The sequence below is a fragment of the Colletotrichum jinshuiense genome, chromosome 5 (genome assembly GCF_051148585.1).
Source record: "Colletotrichum jinshuiense chromosome 5, complete sequence".
Taxonomy (NCBI): Eukaryota; Fungi; Ascomycota; class Sordariomycetes; order Glomerellales; family Glomerellaceae; genus Colletotrichum; species Colletotrichum jinshuiense.
Window position 1 is genome coordinate 1562006 of NC_139312.1, and position 19395 is coordinate 1581400.

General features: G+C 57.5%; 2 protein-coding genes across 2 annotated transcripts; one reads left to right on the top strand and one right to left on the bottom strand.

The window, feature by feature from the left end:
* Positions 1-347: 347 nt before the first annotated feature.
* EsH8_V_000408 (uncharacterized protein) lies at positions 348-12792 on the bottom strand (the record flags this gene model as incomplete). Its single annotated transcript, XM_083272924.1, has 15 exons — positions 348-989; positions 1051-1186; positions 1239-2172; positions 2242-2837; positions 2891-3303; positions 3359-3817; positions 3875-4213; positions 4267-4594; positions 4656-4862; positions 4914-5119; positions 5172-6963; positions 7023-12035; positions 12103-12485; positions 12542-12570; positions 12627-12792. 15 exons carry the CDS (start codon positions 12790-12792, stop codon positions 348-350), a joined length of 11643 nt encoding a protein of 3880 aa, XP_083125639.1.
* Positions 12793-16294: 3502 nt separating this feature from the next.
* Positions 16295-17391, top strand: EsH8_V_000409 (uncharacterized protein; the record flags this gene model as incomplete). The annotated part of the gene is made up of 3 exons (XM_083272925.1): positions 16295-16400; positions 16538-16692; positions 16735-17391. The coding sequence occupies 3 exons, from the start codon at positions 16295-16297 to the stop codon at positions 17389-17391; spliced, it is 918 nt and encodes a 305-aa protein (XP_083125640.1).
* Positions 17392-19395: the final 2004 nt, after the last annotated feature.

Below are 19395 nucleotides of genomic sequence, written 5' to 3' on the forward strand. Positions count from 1 at the left end.
CCCATCTCACTCGTTGGAAACACAATATTGGCACAGGCAATGTAGGACTCATCTCGGATTATATGCAAATTCTATTCTAAAAATTACAAAAAACTCCCCCCCACCGTAGCCCGCCCCCCCCGTTACCAGTACAGTCTAAGGATTATATGGAAACATTACAGTCTAGGTTCTTAAAATGCCGATACAAAAGAAAGGAGAAATATGGAAAACAAATACACAATACAACACCAATCGTTACAGCCGTGAATCATACATCGTTGCCTGTACAGTATCGTACACCCAGCCAGCCAGCCCGCCTTGTCCCATGTTTGGGTTTTTATTGAGGGGATTCGTTCACCCAAGGCATCTTATGCCTTGGCGACCTCGGCCTTCTTGATCCTCTGCCAGAGCTGGCCCAGGAACTCGGCGTCGACCGCCGGGCACTTCTCGTCGAGCCCGGGCACCAGCGTCTCCAGCAGGGCCGACGTCTTGCTGTTGTCCAGCGAGAACATGACGTAGCCGGTGGCCAGGTACTCCTTGAGGACCGTGTTCCTCACGGCCGCCTCGTCCTCGTTGCCGCTGTCCATGGACCGGAGCCAGTCGTCCAGCGAGACGACCTCGGCGCGCTTGCCGTCCGGCCTCAGCCGGGCCACGATCTCGGGCAGCTCGGCTAGCTTGAGGGGCGTGTGGTTGCCGATGTGGTAGATGTTGGGCTTGTTGTAGTTCGCCGCGGCGGTTCCTGAGTGGAGCGCCTCCTTCTCCGACGTGAGCGCGAGGAAGCCCTGGGCGAGGTAGTCGACGGGGATGACGTCGACGGCGAAGCCGGGCTGGTTGGGCTGGCCGATCTGCGGGACCTTGGCCGACTCGATCATGCTGAGGATCATCCGGAGGGTGAATTCGTCGGCGGGGTCTAGGTTGCCGTTGTGAGAAGACCCAGTGACTGCGGAGGCGCGGGTGATGGTGACCGGGAAGCCTCGGGACGCCGCGTGACAGAGGAGGTTCTCCGCTACCTTTTGAAGCTGTTAGCCAGAGCGCTCGGAAGTAACTTTGGTTAGTGAAGGAGGCACGAACCCAACGGGACTTGAAGTATCCGAACTCGTCTTCAGTCGGCGGCTGGAAGTGGGACATTTCCTCTTCGGCCGTGACGAAGTCTGGCCGGGTGCGCTTGGAATGAGACCACGACTGCAGGTGCGCAACGGACCAAGTGCTAATGAAGGTTAGAACGAAGCGGGTTAATGGCATCCCGGTGTGCGACATACCTGAGGTAGTGAATCTCGGACAGACGATCGCCTGTGCCGGCGAGGCGGATGAGGTCGAAGATGGGGGAGACGTTGATGGACTTGAGGAACGAATAGGTCTTGAGCAGCGAGACGTGGCCGCCCAGGTGGTAGATGGATTCAACCGTCTGACCCAGGATGCGGAACGCCGACTTGCTGAGGCCGAAGCTGGGCTGCGAAAGGCTACCGGGAACGATCTTGATGCGGCCGAGGACTTGCTTCTCGGTCAAGACGGCGCCCTTCTTGCTGTGGTCGTCGATCAGGCCGTACTTGGCCATCTCGCTCACGACCTTGGAGGGCTCGATCTGGTCCATCGATCCGAGAAGGTAGACGGTGGAGTCGGGCTTGGTGCTGAGGATCTCGGCCAGCAGGTGCAGTCCGATGAAAGACTCGCCGCCGGTGATCAGAAACTTGCTGAGCTCGTCGCGGTCGACGCGCGGGGCGCCGTATCGCGGGATGTATCGGCCGTCGTTGGGCAGCTTGGTTTCGACGTTCCAGCTGATGACGTTCTCAAACCCCGCCTTGCCGCCGGAGCCATCGCCTTTGTTGCGACGGATGAAGGCGCACACGGCTGCTGCGGTGGGCTCCTTGATCATCTGGGGAAGGGTCGGTGCGATCTTGTACTGCTTCTTGATTTTGGCTTGGAGGCGGACGAGGAGGATCGAGTGACCGCCCCTCTGGAAGAAGTTGTCGTTCACGTCAGAGTACTTGTCTCCCAGGATACCCTGGAAGAGTCCCATTACGGAGGCTTCGAGATCACTGGCGCCCGCAGAAGCAACGGTAGACTTGGTGGCCGTCGCAGTTGTCGGGTAAAGAAGCTCCAAGTCACGGCTGAGGAGGTTGCGTCGGTCAACCTTTCCGCCGATGGTCACAGGAAGCTTTGTCAGGAAGTTGTAGGCGTTGGGAAGCATGTAGTCTTTCCGGATTGTCAGCTTTCATCCCGAAAAGATTGAGCGATCAAGGGGAGAGGAAGTATGTTGCATACCGTTAAGGTGGGGCTTGATCTTGCGGTGGATAGTCGAGACGAATGACTGCTTCTCGGCAGCGGTGAGGTTCTTCTTGGGCACCACGTAAGCAATCAGTTGCAGGTCTTCCTGCCCGGCCTCAATGGTCCTGGCAATGACGGCAATGTCAACGAGTCGAGACTGCGCCTCCTGGAAGATTCTCTGCTCGACCTCGCCGAGATCAACTCGGAAACCTCGGAGCTTGATCTGCTTGTCGCCGGCAATGCGGCCGTGGAACTCGAGCTGCTTGTCAGAAGTGCGGAAGCAGCCGCGGTCTCCGGTCTTGAACATTCTGGTCCAGCCCCGCTTGCGGTCTTCGTCACTGGCGAAAGGGTTCTCGACAAAGGACTTGGCGTTGATCTCGGGTCGGTTGAGGTATCCGGCACCAACCTGGGAGCCTCCCACAACAAGCTCGCCGACCATGCCGGCGGGCAGAGGGTTGCCCTTGTTATCGAGAATGTAGTGCCGGCAGTTGTCCATTGGGTAGCCAATGGGCAGGCTGACTTCACCATCGGCCGGGTATTCGATCTTTGCAATGCAGGTCTGCACGATCAGTTCCGATGGGGACCAAGTGTTGCTTTGTAATCGTCAGCTCCCAATCTCATGGTTCTCGTGAAGAAATCCACTTACTATAGAGTTGCGGGAGTCTTGAGGTCGTAGAAGCTGCGGGCCACGCGGACCGGGAGTCTTTCTCCGGCAAAGTAAGCGACGCGGTATTTGTTGCACTTCTTGAGAGCTTCGGTGTTGAGGTCAAGGAGGAGGGCAAACTGCGTTGGGGTGAAGTAAGTCGTCGTCACGCCTTCGGATGCCATGAAGGCGGCGAGAGTGTGGGGGTCCTTGCGGGTTTCCCATGCTGCGACCAAGCACTGGGCGCCGGCAGTGAGTGCGGAGTAAATTTGAACGATGGAAAGATCGAAGGACATTGAGGACTGGTGCAGGAACTTATCCTTGGAAGTGAAGGTGTAGTCCTTGTTCAAAGTCGCAAGCATCTGGTGGGTGTTCTCCTCCGTCAACAAGACTCCTTTGGGAGTGCCAGTGCTTCCCTGTAGGACTTGTTAGTGTACCTTACTGGCTTGGATCGCAAGTAAAACCACTTACCGAGGTGTAGATCATGTAGAACGGGTCCTGAGGCTGGCGGGGGCTCAGCTGCGAGGGAGTGCGGGCGGCACCCACTGCCTCGGAAATCATGATCACCTTGGGGGCAACGACCGCCTTGGCAGTAAGATCATTAGCAAGAGATTCGGCACCAGGGCCTACTAGGAGGACTCTGCTCCCAGCGTCCGAGATCATGAACGAAAGGCGGTCTTGGGCAAAGTCGGTGTCGAGGGCAACGTAGCAACTCCTCGTCATCAGGGCGCCAACCTGGCCAACGATGGCATCAACACCGGGCAAAGCGAGAAGGGCAATCCGGTCGCCGGGCTTGACGCCCGCCTCAAGTAGCCCAGAGGCGACGCTCGCCGCGTCTTGGATCAGCTGCTTGTATGTGATGCTTTGACCGTCAGACGTCTTGATCGCAATGCTCTGGGGATGCTCGTGTGCCATTTGGGAGATTTTGTCCTTTATTTAAAGTATTAGCTAAATACTTTACGGATCAAGATTTGCTTATTTCCGTACCAGCACGCTCTGTCCCTCCCACTGGTTCTCGCGGGTCTCCGTGTTCCACAAATCTTTCGCCAACGCCTTGAGCTCGATCTCGCCACACATGCCGACCTCCTCAATGGGCTGGCGGTGGTCCTTGATGCAACCGGACAAGAAGGTGAGGAAGTTGTCAAGGAAGCGCTCCATGTCCGCCTCGCTGTAAAGAGCGGTCGAGTACTCGATGCGCAGGTCCAGGGCGTGATCGGACGTCTCGAGGGCCTCAAGCTGCATGTCCGCAGCGGTGGGAATGTCATCCGTCTCCATGTTGTGGATCTGGAAGTCGGTAGTAGAGTAGGTAGGAGTTGGGCCGTGGATCTGGAGGATGTTAGTTGGAGGCACAATCTTGCATAGCGTAAAAGTAAACAAACCTGGTAGTTGACAGCGATCTGGCCGACTGGCATGTGACTCGGGGTCTTCTTCGCACCCAAAATGTCGACAACCGTGTCGAAGGGAACACCGGAGTGCGCCAAGCTCTCCAAGGCTCTCTGCTTGCAGTTGGCGAAGAGCTGGTCAAAGGTTGCGCCTTCGCAGTCGTCCTCCACTCGGATAGGAACCAAGTTGACAAAGAATCCATTGATGTCTTCAGCGTCGGTGTGGGGCCTGTTGCCGTCCACCATGAGCAGGACAAGATCCTTCTCTTGCGTGTAGCGGAAGAGGAAAGCCCTGAAAGCGGCAAGGATGAAGTGGAAGGGAGTTCTGGGAAGGTGTTAGTATAATCCGGAGCATTGTAGGTGTCTTCCTGGAGTGGCAAACTTACCCGTTGTTCTGGGCGGCCAGACGCTTCATGCGGGCAAACAGCTTGGTATTCAAGTTGGTCTTCAGGGCCAATCTGCGGGGGTCCGATCGTTGAGGGCGTTCACACTTGGCGAAAGGCAACAACTTGCTGGCTTGAGGGATGCCGGCAAGGCGCTCCTTCCACCAATCCAAGTCAGGTCGCATGAGATCGGAAGCGAGACGGGCGTTGCTATCACTTTTTAGTACTTTGTCTCTTAAGTTTCAATCGAGTTCGACTTACTGCCAGATCGAGAAGTCGACGTAGGAGAACTCGGGCGACGGAACAGTTGCAAGGTCCTTGCCCTGGACCGTGGCATCGTACAGGGACACGAACTGGTTCATCATGCCCTTCATGCTGCCTCTGTCAATGGAGATGTGGTGGATCATGCAGATGAAGGCCCAGTCGTCCTCGGACAGCTTGGCAAGCGAGAAACTGGAAACTTCGCCCTGGACATGTTGTTAGTGCACATCGCAAACGCTCCTCTTCAGAAAGACATACCTCTTCAACATTCATCTCAATCTTCCGGTTGTATTTGACGAACTCCTCGAGAGCTTGCTCAGGGTTGGCTTCGCGAGAAAGGTCACGGAAGGAGACGTCGACGTCGAAGTCCTCAAGGATCTCCTGCTGGGCGAATTCGTCACCCTCGAAGTAAGACGTGCGCATGGACGGATTGCGAGAAACCAGCTCGTACATTGTCGCGCGGAGAGCGGACAAGTTCGGCCTGCCCTTGATCTTCATGACGATGGGCAGGTTCAGGAAAGACTTGTCCTCCAGGAAAGAGTGCACGAACCACAGACGAGACTGGAAGGTCGACAGGGGGATCGGGGTACCGGCGGCAGTCTTGGTCTTGGTCATCTCTCCGGAGGCCATGGCCGATGTCTCGGCCGACTTCTCGGTGCTCTCGGCATCGGCGCTCTTGCTCTTCTCTGCTTTGGCATCCGCAGGGCCGGCCTCTTTGGTAGTAGATGTCAGGACAATCATCTTGGTGGCCTTCTGCACCAGCGCTGTGATGCTAGTGGCACCCAGAATGTCGAACAAAGCGATGTCGACTTGGATCTCCTTGCGGAAGTGCTTCCGGAACTCGACAGCCACGATGGAGTCGAGGCCATAGGCCGAGAGAGGGTTGGAAGGGATGATGGATTCCTTGGGAGTGGCAAGGACCTGGGCGATCTTGTCAAGGAAGTTGTCCAGAACAATCTCGACACGCTTCTCAGGGTCGGACTCCTCGCGGAGAAGGGCCATGACGTTCTTTTGGCTCTTTCCAGCTGCACCGGAACCACCGAAGTCGTGGTTGGAGTAGAGGTTCTTCAAGAGAGGCTTGGCGGCCCAGTAGACGTCGGGCTTGATGAGACCAACTCCGGTCATGATCTGATGAGCATCAACGCCACGGGACGTGATCTTGACATTTCGGTCTCCCTTGACAGCCTCCTCAAGCTGGTACAGGAGCTCTTCCTCGTTGATGGGGTCCATTCCAAGACGCTCCATGATCTTGGCCAGAGCGGCGTTTTCGCTGACCACACCGATGCCAGAGACGGCTCCGACGTTCATAGTAGTGCCGGCAAGGCCCATCTCGCGACGGTGGCGCATGAAAGAATCAAGGAAGCTGTTTGCCGCGGAGTAGTTGGCCTGTGCCTTGGATCCAAGGACTGCCGCCACAGACGAGAAGCAGACGAAGAAGTCGAGGTCAACGCCCAGGGAGGCCTCGTGCAGGTTCTTTGCACCGAGGACCTTTGGCTCGACGCAGCGCTTCCACTGGGAGTAGGTCATTGTCTCGAGAGGAACATCTTGCAGGACCATGGCAGCCTGGAAGATACCGCCGAGGTTGCTGATGCCATCCACGCAAGCCTGCACATCGGCAAGCTTGGAGACATCGCCACGGTAGACGGTGGCCTCGATACCGCGTTCCACAAGCCAGTCGACAGTTGCCTGGGCCTCTGGCTTATCGGCGCCAGAGCGAGAGAGGAAAGCGAGCTTGGTGGCCCCCTTGCGAACCATCCACTGAGCGAGGGTTCGTCCAAGACCGCCAAGACCGCCAACAAGGAGATAGGTCTTCTCGGCGCTGAAGAGCGTGGTGTTGCGGAAGCTGGTGGGCATCACGGGGACCATGTCGTCCTTGGAGGGGCAGAGAACAATCTTGCCAGCGTGCTTGCCCATCTGCAGCAGACGGAAGCCCTTGATGACATCTTGGTATGACACCTCCAGAATGGCCGGCAGCTTGATCTCTCCCTTGTTCACCATCTCGCAGCACTCTCTGAAGACGCGAGCGCCCAAGACCTTGTTCCTCTCGAACCTAGATGTATGTGAGCAGGAGCAAAGGCGGGGGTTAGTATGGGAAGCAAGGTAACTTACATTGTAATGAGATCGACCGAGGCAAACATGACGTTCTTTCGGTAGGGAGACATGTCAAGCTTGGTGTTCTCGTGAATGTCACGCTTTCCAATCTCGATGAAGCGGCCGAAGGCGTTGAGGCAGCCCCAGGTCTCCTTAAGGAGATGTCCCGCGAGCGAGTTCAGAACGACGTCAACGCCCTTTCCATCTGTGGCACGCATCACACCAGCCGCGAAGGAGTCGTCACGCGAGGAGAACATGCAGTCCTCGCTGATTCCGTAGACATCCTTCATCAGTTGGCGCTTGGCAGGAGACCCGACGGTGATGAGAACACGGGCACCCACCCGCTGAGCGATCTGGACAGCCATCTGGCCGACACCACCAGCAGCGGCATGGACGAGAACGGTCTCGCCCTTCTGCAGGCGCGCGGTGTCGAGGAGGGAGTAGTAAGCGGTCGTGAGAATGCAGGGAAGAGCTGCAGCGTCCGTGAAAGACATGTTAGGTTCGATCTTGGAGCAGAGGGAGGCAGGGTTGCGGCAGATGGCGCGGTGGGCGCCTTGACCGGGTCGCCAGGCGACCACGCGATCGCCAACACTGTAGTCCTTGACTTCGGAGCCGACGCGCAGAACAATACCGGCGCACTCGTCACCGAGCTTGTAGTCGTCAATGATGCCGAGAGAAGCAGCAAGGTCACGGAAGTTGATAGCGGATGCCTTGACCTCGATCTCCAGCTCATCTGCAGCAAGCTCGGTGTCGATGATCTCCTCATCCTCGGCGAAGTGAAGGGTGTCCAGAAGACCGACCTTGCCGAAGGTGAGCTTCAGGGGGCGGCGCTCACCGAAAGGCTCCAGGCGAGGCTCTCGTGCGGGTCCGTTGCGGAGCTTGGAGTTGCGGCCGTCATCTGCCTCGACACGGGGGATGTAGACAACACCGTTGCGCTCGGCAAGCTCATCCTCTGCCAGCGTGGCATCGAGTGCGCGGATGATGTGCGATGCAACGGAATCCGCCGCGGTGTTCTTGCCAAAGTCAAAGGTGACGTTGCGCGAGGTGTCATTCTCGCTACGGGCTGCCCTGACGAGACCAATGATCATAGCGAGATCAGGCCTCTCGGACTCAAAAGTGGCGCCCTCAAGAGGCCAGATGACGTTCTTCTGAGTGGCTCCCAACAGCGCCTGGACTCCCAGGAACATGGACTCATTGTCAATGATCTCGTCCAGCGTGGCCAAGACGACGACGTTGTCAGCCACGAGAGACAAACCGGCCTCTGCAATCTCAGGGAAGGTGCTCGTGATGATGCGGCCGTCGAAAGCCGAATCAAAAGCGTTGTAAATGGCCATTGTGCGCTGGGACATCTTGTCAGAGGGCATAACAACAGAGACGGGTCCGGTCAGAGGCGCCGCGGTCTTCTTCTTTTGCAGCGCCGTGCAGATCGGGCTCGAGAAGACCTCAGAAAGGTCAGCGGCAACAGACCCCTTCTGCCCGTCGAAGATGATGCAGCCGGTGTCCTTGATGAAGGGCACGGCGTTGATAGAACCAGTCTCGCTGACAATCACGAGGTCGTAGCTGTCCGGCGTGGGCTCGGCAACGTTGACAAGGTTGTTCATGCTGGTTGACAGCGCCTCGAACTCCTCGCCGAGCTTCGCGCCATTGAGGGACCACACGTCCATGTTATGGAATCTGCGGCGCTCGCCCTTGCTGCCACCGAGAGTGGACAGAATCTGCTGCGTCTTCTCGACATCGGAAGTAACATGCAGAATCTTGCTGTCAGGGTATTGATGAGCAAAGATGTCAACGATCTCACTAACGGTCTTTCCCTTTGCACTGGAGAGCAGCTCGAAGCACGGCTGCCACCTCTGCTGGTAGAAGAGCGTGCGCGGGCCGGTGCCTTCCGGCATCTCGCGACCCAGGGAGGTCACCTCCAGACCACCAATCTCCATCATCAGCTGGCCATCCGCATTTTGCATAATCATATCGTTGATTGCCACACGAGGAGATGGCAGCTGGGTGAAGGAGGCGACCTTGAAGTCCTTGACCTCGGTGGACTGGGTCCATGAGAAGAACTGGCCGGAGATCTTGAGAGTTCGGAAGAAGGAGGGCACGTAAGGCTCGTCGAGGGGGCGACCAAGGCGAGACTCGACGGCGTTGAAGATGACGTGGAAGAAGGCATCCAGCAGCGTAGGGTGCACAGCCGTCTCGTCGCCTCGTTCTTGTGGGAGAACGCTCGGGTCAAACTTGAGGTCGCACAAGGCAAAGCCGGGGCCGGACTCGACAGAGCCGTTAAGCAGGCGGAACTTCTCGCCATACTCAAGACCGAGACCTGCGAGCTGGTTGTAGAACTGGCCACTCGTGACCGAGCGGTTGGTCTTCTTTACCAGCTCTCCGAGGTTGACCGCGCCAGAGACAGGCTCCGGGATAGGAGCCGGCTCGCCCTTCTCGGTGCTGATGAGGCCGTGGCAGTGCTGGGTGCAGTTGCTGTTCTCGTCGTAAGAGTAGCAGGCGAACTCGTACCAGGTCTCTGAGTGGCTCTTGGCGGAGAGAGTGACGGGCTTAAGCTCGAGCAAGATCTCGATGCCATCGTCGCTCTCGGGAAGGAGCAGCGCGTTCTTGATGACGATGTCCTTGACAAAGATCATCTTGGCGGTCTCGACCTCATCCACTCGCAGGGCGGCCTCAATTGCCATGCTGATGTAGCCAGCGCCAGGGAAAACAACCTTGCCATCGACAACGTGCTCTTGCAGCCAGGGAAGCTCCTTGAGACGCAGGTAGTTTCTCCATTTGGGGTTCTTGGCGATGGAGCCGGGAATAATGTGGCCGAGCAAGCTGTGGCGGTACTTGCGGAGGCGGTGCTCCTTCAGATACCGGGTCTCCGTCCAGTATCTGCGGTGATCCCAGGTGTAAGTCGGGAGATCGTTCAGCTTGGCTCCAGTATCGACCTTGACGAGGCTGCCGTCGGCACCCAGGCTCAGGTTCTGGTTGGCGGCAATAAGGTCGACGGGGTATCCAAGAGAGAAAAGTGTACCGGCAAGGTTGAGAAGGCCCTCGAAGTCCGGAACACCTCGAGTCAAGGAGGCCACGTAGGGGAGATCCAGCTTGAGAGACTGGGTGGTCTGGCGAGCAGGACCCTTGAGAGCCGGGTGAGGTCCAAGCTCAACCAACACATCAACATTCTGGTCATCCTCCTCGTTGAGCAAGATGCCGGTAAGAGCATCAGAGAAGCGGACAGCATTCGTCATGTTGGTGGCCCAGTACTTGGGTCCCATAGCCTCGTGGTCGGCCAGACGAGAAGTGACGCTGGAAAACATGCGGCAAGTCGGCTTCTGAGTGGTGAAGGTCTTGCAGTTCTTGAGAGCGTTCTCATAGGCCCCCGCTAAGGCGTTCATGTGGTGGCTGTGGAAGGCCTGCTTCACAATGAGCTGGCGAACAAAGACCTTCTTCTCGGTGAGAGTCTCCTTGAGCTCAAGGATGGCGTCCTCGTCACCACTGATCGTCATGGTGCTAGGCGAGTTGACGGCAGCAATGCAGAGGCGGCCCTTGTAAGGCTTGAGTTCCTCGAGGGCCTTCGCCTCAGTGAGGCCAACGGCCATCATGCCACCGGGCACACCGTTCTCGTTGGGCGCAGACATGTAGCGGCCGCGGTAGTAAGCGGCAATGAGGGCATTCTCGAAGGAGAGGATTCCGGCGGCGGCGGCGGCAGCCATCTCACCAGAAGAGTGACCGACGACTGCAGAGGGAGTGATGCCCCATGCCTTCAAAACATCAAGCAAAGCGAGCTGCAGGGCAGTGCAAATGGTCTGGGAGTACAGTGTCTCGCCGAGCAGGGTGGTCTCCTTTGTCTTGCAGAGTTCCTCGAGGATGGACCAGTCAGGCCGATCGGGAAGGGCCTGGAGGATGCTGTCGCAGCGCTTCAAGCTCTGGCGGAACAAGGGGCTCTCCTCAATAAGCTGGCGACCCATGGCAAACCACTGGGCACCTTGGCCAGTGAAGATGAAGCCGATTCTAGGGGCCGTCTTGTTGGCCAAGGTCCACTTGGCGGCAGGGCGGGGAGTGGTCAGCTGCTCAGCCAACGATGCCGAGTCATTGGCAACGACGAATGAGCGCTGGCCGTGCAGGGTGCGGCGAGTTGACAAGCTGTAGCAAAGGTCGGCAATGTTGATGTCTTCGCTCTGCTCGAGGTACTTCTTGAGCGTCTCCTCGGTGAGCTCTCCGGCCTTGGTTGAATGGGAGCTGAGCGGAACGAGGTACGGGCGAGCATGGACACCGTTCTCGATGGCAGCAACAGGGCGCGCCTTGGGGGTCTGCTTCTTGTACTCTTCCAAAACGACGTGGCCGTTGGTACCGCCGTAGCCAAAAGAGTTGATGGAGGCTCTGCGGGCAATGCCCTCGGGAACCTCCCACGGCGTCATCTTTGTAGGCACTGCAATCTTCCACTCGTCGAACAGGATCTTGGGGTTGGGGGTGTTGAAGTGCATGTTGGGGGGGATGAGACCGTTCTCCAGCGCCAGGGTGGTCTTGATGAGACCCGCCAAGCCGCTTGCACCTTCGAGGTGACCAATGTTCGTTTTGACCGAACCGACGTACAGAGGGTTTGTTCGGCCAGATGCAAACACGGCGCCGATGGCACGAGTCTCAATCGGGTCACCGGCCGCTGTGCCGGTGCCGTGCGCCTCGAAGTACTGGGTGTGCAGCGGGTTGAGGCCAGCCTGCTCGTAGGTTGATCGGATCAGCTCCTCCTGGGCAACGCTGTTGGGAAGAGTAATGCCGTTCTTCCGGCCATCGTGGTTGCTTCCAGTAGCCTTGACAATGGCACGGATGTTGTCGCCAGCAAACTCGGCGTCGCTCTGGCGCTTGAGAATTGCCGCGCAAATACCCTCGCCACGGACGTAACCGCTTCCTGATGCATCGAAAGCGCGGCAGCGACCATCGGTGGAGAGCATGCCGAGGTCAGTCATGGTGATGTAAATGTTGGAGTCAAAGTGAAGGGCAGAGCCGACAACAATGGAGATGTCAGCCTCTCCATTTCTCAGCGATTGGTTGCTGCAACGGCTTGTCAGTCAACACGTTCCAACTCCAGAGAGGAAATACCAGAAAGTGATAAACGTACCCGAGGTGGAAGCAAACGAGAGAAGAAGAGCAGGCAGTGTCGAGCGTGATGGAGGTTCCATGCAAGTTGTAGAAGTACGAGATTCGGTTGGACAGGATGGCGTTACCGGTACCAGTGGCGTGGTACATGGGGTAGTTCGCCGTCAAATCCTTGCCGGTCATGGAAAGGTAATCATTGGTGAAACTACCGCAGAAAACGGAGGTCGAGGAGCCGCTGATGTCCTGGAGAGTGATTCCAGCGTTTTCCAAGGCCTCGTAGACGACCTCGAGCAGGAGACGCTGCTGAGGGTCCATGGCATCGGCCTCCTTTCCAGAAATGCCGAAGAACGAGTTATCAAACTCGGCAATGTCCTGGTCAAGGAAGTAGCCGAATCGGGCGTTGGTCTGCGGGAACTGTGTCAGTCTCTCGAGTGTCTGTCTGCCGTCACAGGAATACTCACGGTTCCCTTGCGGGTGCCATCGGGATGGTCTGTTGGATCGTGTCAGCTTCTGGCGCATGCGGCGGCGGGGAATCGGAAAACTCACAGTAGTTGTCTACATTGAAACGGTCCTCGGGCATCTTCCTCTGGACATCTCGCTGGGCAGCGATGTGGTCCCAGAGCTTGCTGGGGTTGGAGGCCCCAGGGACTCGGCAAGCAAGGCCCACGATGACGGTGGGGTCATCCTCACGGACGTTGACTCGGGCAGGCATTTTGATCGAGGTGGCGAAACGGTAAAAGAGCTAAGTGTGTCTGAGCTTTGGGCGTTTGGCAGGATTCTTTGGCCTGTTGAGATGTAAGTCGACGAGAGAGACGTCGACAAAGGTTGGTGATGTTTGGCAAAGGGCCAGTTATCAAGAATTGATTGATATCAAGTATCGAGAGTTGAGTTCAAGGGCAGCGGGAAGAAACGAGGTCTTCCACGAACAATTAGGATGCTCTGAATCAAAAGGCGGCGGTGTAAGTGAGAGAAGGTCCCTGGAATTGGAACTCTTCGATACTTTGCTGGCAGGAGGGCATGAAGTGAAGAGTCGACGAGTCTGTGAGATGATGAGTTGAGAGGTGGTGAGAAGAAGGACTGAGACGACTTACAAGTCGGGCTTATATGGTGGTCAGTAGATGTCGTTATCGCCTCGACGAGCAAAGGGGTCGCCGGCAAGTCGGCCTCCACCATGCTGAGCATGCAGGCGCGCTGCAGCACGATGGAGCGCTTCCCGATCCTCAACCTGAGTTTCGTGATGAGCAGTTCCGAAGCAGTCCGGAGGCTGGCTTCGGTCGCTGGCCAGCTCCGAACGACCCCGGAGGCTTCTATTTCGATGGCAGCGGGGGAGGCGGAGGTTTGCGATGACGGCAGTGCCGTCTGATGCAGTAAACAGAGGCATTGTTGGCCGAAGCCATATGGAATTAGCAATAGGCAGACAAGACATGGGTAAGACGGGAGGAAGAAGCACGCTTTGGCAAGGTGCAGAGGGAGCACGGCCATACTAGGGCTGGCGAATAGACGAGCGTGTATCGCGGAGAGCGCCTCACTGCCGCCGGCTAGATGGGTAAGACAGGTGAGTGCCCCAGGGACCAGGGACGAGAGTTGAACGGACGAAACAGCCGGAAAGGGGAAAGCGGCTGTTGGTATTCGGAGAGGTGGAGAATTTGGGACGGGACGGCGCCTGGGTGGGTAGGATCTCGTCATCCCTCCCCTGCCACATGCAGGCTATTCAGGGGTTCATCGCAACGGTACGGAGGAGGTACAAGGGCGAAGTCGCTGGAAGTACCTGCGAGATTTGCATAAATCCACAGGCGAGTAATGCAGGACAACAACAGCGTATGCCAATTCTGGCTATTGATTGGCACTGTCGATGATCGGCGTGATTCGGTCAAGAAAGAGCTTTAGTCGAGTTGAGGCGGAGGGAATCCATGGCGTCCCGGCCAAAGGAAACTGTGTTTCGCTCGTGGCTTGCTTGAGCACACAATCTTTGCCCAGCATGTATGAAGGAAGGTTATCGAGGTTGCACTGCACTGCACTGCACTGGGCCTCGTCTCTCATCGCGGGTAATTGTTGCTTGGGAACCCCCAGGGCCCCCAGGTAGCTCGCCCTCAAGCTGAGACATTTCGGGGTTGAAAGCCTTGTGGTTCAGCCGTTGCGCCTTGCCCGAGGGCATGCAATGGCAGGCAAAGCTGCGAGTCTGACACGACGGGTTTCGGCGAGTACGCTGCGCTGGTAGTGTGAAATTGCATGCAGAGGGACGGACAGCGGGAGACGGGGAAAGATGCGATGCTGCACAGCTGGTTGGTGGAAAGGCGCGCTCTGTTGTGTTGCTTAGTAAAGTCACGGGGAGAGTGAGGGTGGGAGGAGTGGGAGTAGAGTGAGAATGAGATTGGGAGTGAGAGTGAAAGTAAGAGTGGGAGTGAGAATGGGAGTGAGAATGAGTGTGAGAGCCACGACAAGGGTAAGAGTAATGGTGAGAAGAGTGAGTGTGAGAGTGTGCTGTGTTCCCCCAGGAGTGAGTTGAGTGCATCTCGCATCTCTCGTCCAGCGCCTATTCACTGATTCATTCACTCACTACAGTCTACAGGCGGCGCGTCAGCGGCTGTTCCTCGAGGACGTCCATTTGAGTTCGGTACGACCAAGTCGTCGATTGGCTCGATACCCGACCCTTGTTTTCGACGTCGTCCCGTTGATTAAACACACTCCCGGATCCATCCACCCCCCGGGGCTGATTCCTTCCCGAACACAGTCGAAGCACAGTGTCTGGGACGTTGAAGAAACAACGACACAGCCGGTCTCAGCCTCTCAGTCCCAATCTCAGTCGCAGTTGCAGTCCCAGTCCCATCCCCCCGTTGGCGCAACCCTGCGCATCGACGTCTCATCGCGCGCTGCAGCGTCCTGTCGCTTCCGCCAGGCAACAGAATAACCTCATGTTGCAGCACCAGCACCAGCAGCTCGCAGTCGCATGCACCCGCTCCCCCACTCACCCTCGTCGTGTTGGGCCCGCTTTGTTGTGTTTGACAGGCCCCCTTCTGAGCACTCGGAGCCGACTTCTCATGGCATTTCGACTTCTCATCCTTCGCTGCCCCCGCACCTCCGCGCTTCATCTCCTCTTGAGCTGTTTTCTTCTTTCTCGCCTCCGCCACCTGCCCCCAACCAACCGTCCCGACTTAGCATCACAAAGCTTGGCCAACATTCGATGGGGACCGATCTGAAACATGAGATAACACACCGCATCCGCCGCAAAACGCAGCCCACCACAGGGGTGACCGTCTGCAAGGCAAGGCAAGGCAAGGCAAGCAGGTCGGTCTGCAGGCGTGTCACCTCAGCCCTGTGCTGTCTTCTTCATGTGTGTGTGTCTCTCTCTCTCTCTCTCCCCTCCTCTCTCGCCTTCCACGGTTGGGCGCTGCCATGTCGCGCATGCTGTGCCCGAGACTGCTTAAGAAAGCCGACTGTCTCTCCCAAGCCACCGTGCCGTTGAAGCCGTAAGCGCAAAGAGAACCCTCCGCGCTTACCTTGGAGTACCGATACCTTGCTGTGGTGGTTCTATTGCGAGCCAACGCATGTATCTGCACCCACCGCACCGGTGCGTGTCATGCTTCCTTCGCCCGTGGTTGATCTTTCCATTCCTAGACCCAAGCAGCCCATGACTACGGAGATCCTGCCCGTGATGAGTGCACCTCTCCTCAGTATCCCGTTTTAGAGTCTGTCTCTGTCTTCATTTCCGCCTGCTCTGTCATCCTCCCGCATCGACCGTCTGCATCTCTTTCCTCATCCTCACTTCGCTTCGACGCCGCCTTGTTGCGTACTTTGGAAACACACACCGAGCGAGTCAGTTGCTCGCGTACTTTGCCTGGATTCCTTCTAGATAGTGGACCCCGAGACTGTTGGCTTCCCCCTTTCGAATGCTGGAAGGATCAAACTGCAAAACACGGAAGCAACCTAGCGGACGCCTCTCGGCGCTTTTCTCGCTGTGCCTCTTCCTTTGCAACAACATCGCCGTCCAACGGCAGCTCGCTGGTATCTATTCACTTACCAACATGTCACAACTCTCCTCTCCCATTGCTTGAAACCCCCCTCTGGCGCCCCATAGTCATCCACCACGTCCCCTTTCTCCCACGTCGCCAGTCCATCTCCGCCCGGGCCATCGCTTCCGCAATCAGTCGCTGTGTCCAAAGCTTCGCCACCACACGGCGGAATACCCGGTCATCGAGTCTGGGTCCTCCGTCGCCATGACGGACCCCGCGAACCACGTCGCCTTCTTTGGCGCAACCGGTTTCACAGTCTTCCGATGCCTCAAACGCGCCCTCGATGATGCGGGAGTCTTTTGCCACGTGTGTCAGTAACCCCCTCCTTTTCCAAAGTGCCAAAGGCTCCTGAACCATGAGGTTATGCACGGCTTGACCCCCGCCCCCTTCGTCTTTGCTCCGTTCCACTCCTCTATGGGCTCTGCAGCTTATGCTGTGACTGTACAGATGTCCGCAACAGGTCGAAATTGGAAAGGATGTTGGACCGCTCAGGGCGCCTGGATCACGAGCAAGCCAACCGCCTGCGGATCATCGAGGGCGATCTCGGCGACATGGCGACCGCCGTCGACGTTCTCTTTCCCGAAGCCCTCGGGGGAGATCCTGTGCACACCATAGTTTTCGGTATCGGGGGCTTCGCAACCTAGGAGATGACGACTGGAGAGGGACGCATGGATGACTGCTACATTTCCGAGGAGGCCATGTTCATGGTATTTGCCGCTCTGAAACTTGGCTACATTCGAAATGCTCCAAGACGGAAGCCTCGCCTCGTCAGCATAGGCACCATTTCCATCACCAGCCAGATCGACCACATCTGGAATCCACTGGCGCTGCGGATCAAGCCCCTGTACAACTGGTTCATGGGGATCGAAAGCACGGCTGTCGTCGACAACCAACGAGGCCTGCACCGTCACGGCAACGTCGGCGGCGGTACAAGCAGTTACCGCATTGAGAGAAACACCAGCACCGACAATTACGGCCGCAGCGGGGGCCAAGGATCTGGTGCGGGCAATGGCGAAGAAGAGCTAACGTCAAGTGTCGCATCGAGGTCTCCCCACGACGACAAGCTTGCAATGGAGGGTATCATCGAGCTCGAGTGTCATCAGGCTCTGTGCAGCAGCATTTTGATTGTGCGGCCAACTCTCCTCACTTATGAGCAACCCTACGGACTCTGGGCGGTGCGAGTTGGCCAGGCGGGGAATTCGGCTCTGGGGTACACAATCAGCAGACGCGAAGTTGCCGACTGGCTGTACTATCATGGAATTCACGGCTCCCAGGGAGGGGTTGTAACTATCACTACGTGAGCCGTGGGCTGCAGCATTGTTGCGGAAAGCGTGGGTCTGGCTGGCCGCAAGGTCGGGTAAACCAACAAGAAGTGTGGCGCCGGCTTCCCATGGCCGCAGGCTGTATGTAGCGTTTCCTGTATAGTTGATGAAAATAGCGTTGGAAAGGACGAGTATAGATGTTTAGGCTCAACCCAAGCCTCTCTGGAGTTACCTCGAAGCATACGGCGCAAGCAAGGACGTGTAATTGATGAAACGGCCAGCGAATCACATTGCCCGCAGCCGTTCATCCCAACACCCCAACCTGCAACTCGGCACTAGCCGCATATCCCTCCTTGTCCCCCCTTGCCCCCCTCAGCCACATGGGATACGGACGAACCCTGCACTGGCAACAGTCGAACAGCCACCATGACATGAATGGCTGAAAATAGACGGCGTCCCGAGGTCTGCGAGGGTGAGCACTACACGCGCGGGGCCGCCTGCCGACTCGGGGCCGCGGGCGGGCAGAGATGAATAATCATCAGGTGGGGTTGGTTGTTCGCTGCGGCGTTGGTGCTGCGGACGCGAGTGTTTTCCCGACTGTATGACTAACTAATGGACTGATGGACTGGAGGTTTTTCTCCTTTGGGGCCAGGGGAAGGGGGGGGGGCTCCTCTCAGTTGGTTGGATCCTGCTTTACAACAATAACCATTACAAAAAAATTGCTAAGCGGGGGATGGGGGGTTAATGCCATGTACAACCCCGACTGCAGTCCACGGCGTGCTTTTAGGTTTTCTTGGTGGTCTTTCTTTGCGCTGCTGCTGTTATTGTTGCTGCTGTTTACACTCGCCCGCCCATCCAGCCGGGCGTGCAATACCAACACGGCGCGGAGTGGGCATCCAGGAGAAGGGGAGGGAAGGGAGAGGGGGGTCTTCACATAGTCGGCGATGTGTCCTATTGCGGCGGTTTCACGACGACCGAGTCGGGGTGTCATGGCCGCTTACCCCGGGGGGGCCTCGACCCTGGCCCTGACGCCTGTCAAGCGATGCTATACAACCGCCCGGTTCGTCGGGTCAGCACCTAAGTCGACGACGTCGCACCGAGGAAAGACACGCATGCACGCACAGAAACGACAAAGAGCGAGAGAGAGAGAGACAGACAGATAGAAAGGACAGGAATAACAAGCGGCAGCAGATCATGATCCCGGAGGAGCCTAAGCCTTGTCCTTGGGTCGACGGAGCCATGTCACGCTGCGATGCGCTGCGAGTCCAGCAGAGCAGCCCCGGGCTCCCAGGCCGTCGCCGTTGGCAGCGGCTGCCAAGCACAGCTGAAACTCTGGTTCTGCAAGTCTTGTAGAGGGGGAGGAGCGAAGATAGTTGGGCCGGAGGCTTTTCCGCGAGAAGAAAACGTGAGGGGAGCCCGCCCAGTCAGCCTGGGAGAAGAAGAAATGAGTAGGATCGGCGCTGTCAACTCGGTGGGTGAGCAGCAACCCCCCTCCCCCGGGGGTCCCAATGCGGCACTAATAGACGACTGTTGCCGGGGGGGGGGGGGGGGGGGGGGGGGGGCGGTTGTGAAAAGAGTCGAGTTGAGCAAGCATGGTTTTGTTTAGTGTTTAGCGACCTGGGGAACGTCGACTTTGGAGGAGGGTGGGTTGGTTCCCGAAATGGGAACATTCTGCGAGCTACTGACAGATTGCACAGCGCGGCGGATGCGGCGACCCCGGGTGAATATATTCTTTGTCCGAACAGACGGCATTGTTTTTCGTTTGCTCCGGCAAACTGGTCGGCGAACGCAAATACGGGCTCTATCTCGAAGGCGCTTCCTTCCAAGGAGCGATATTTGTCATCTTGGACACGTCCAAGTGGACGGACCTGGCGGGCGGCACTGTGCGGCTCGGATTATTCGGTCTCGCCATGGGTCGTAGAACCATCATTGGACGGTGGGATGAGTGAGCGCGCTCGATTCGGACTCAATTTGGACAATGGAGGTCGAGGCTGAGGCGTCCGCTGTGAGAATGCTTGGGCTGAGGTGAGAACCCTAGGACCA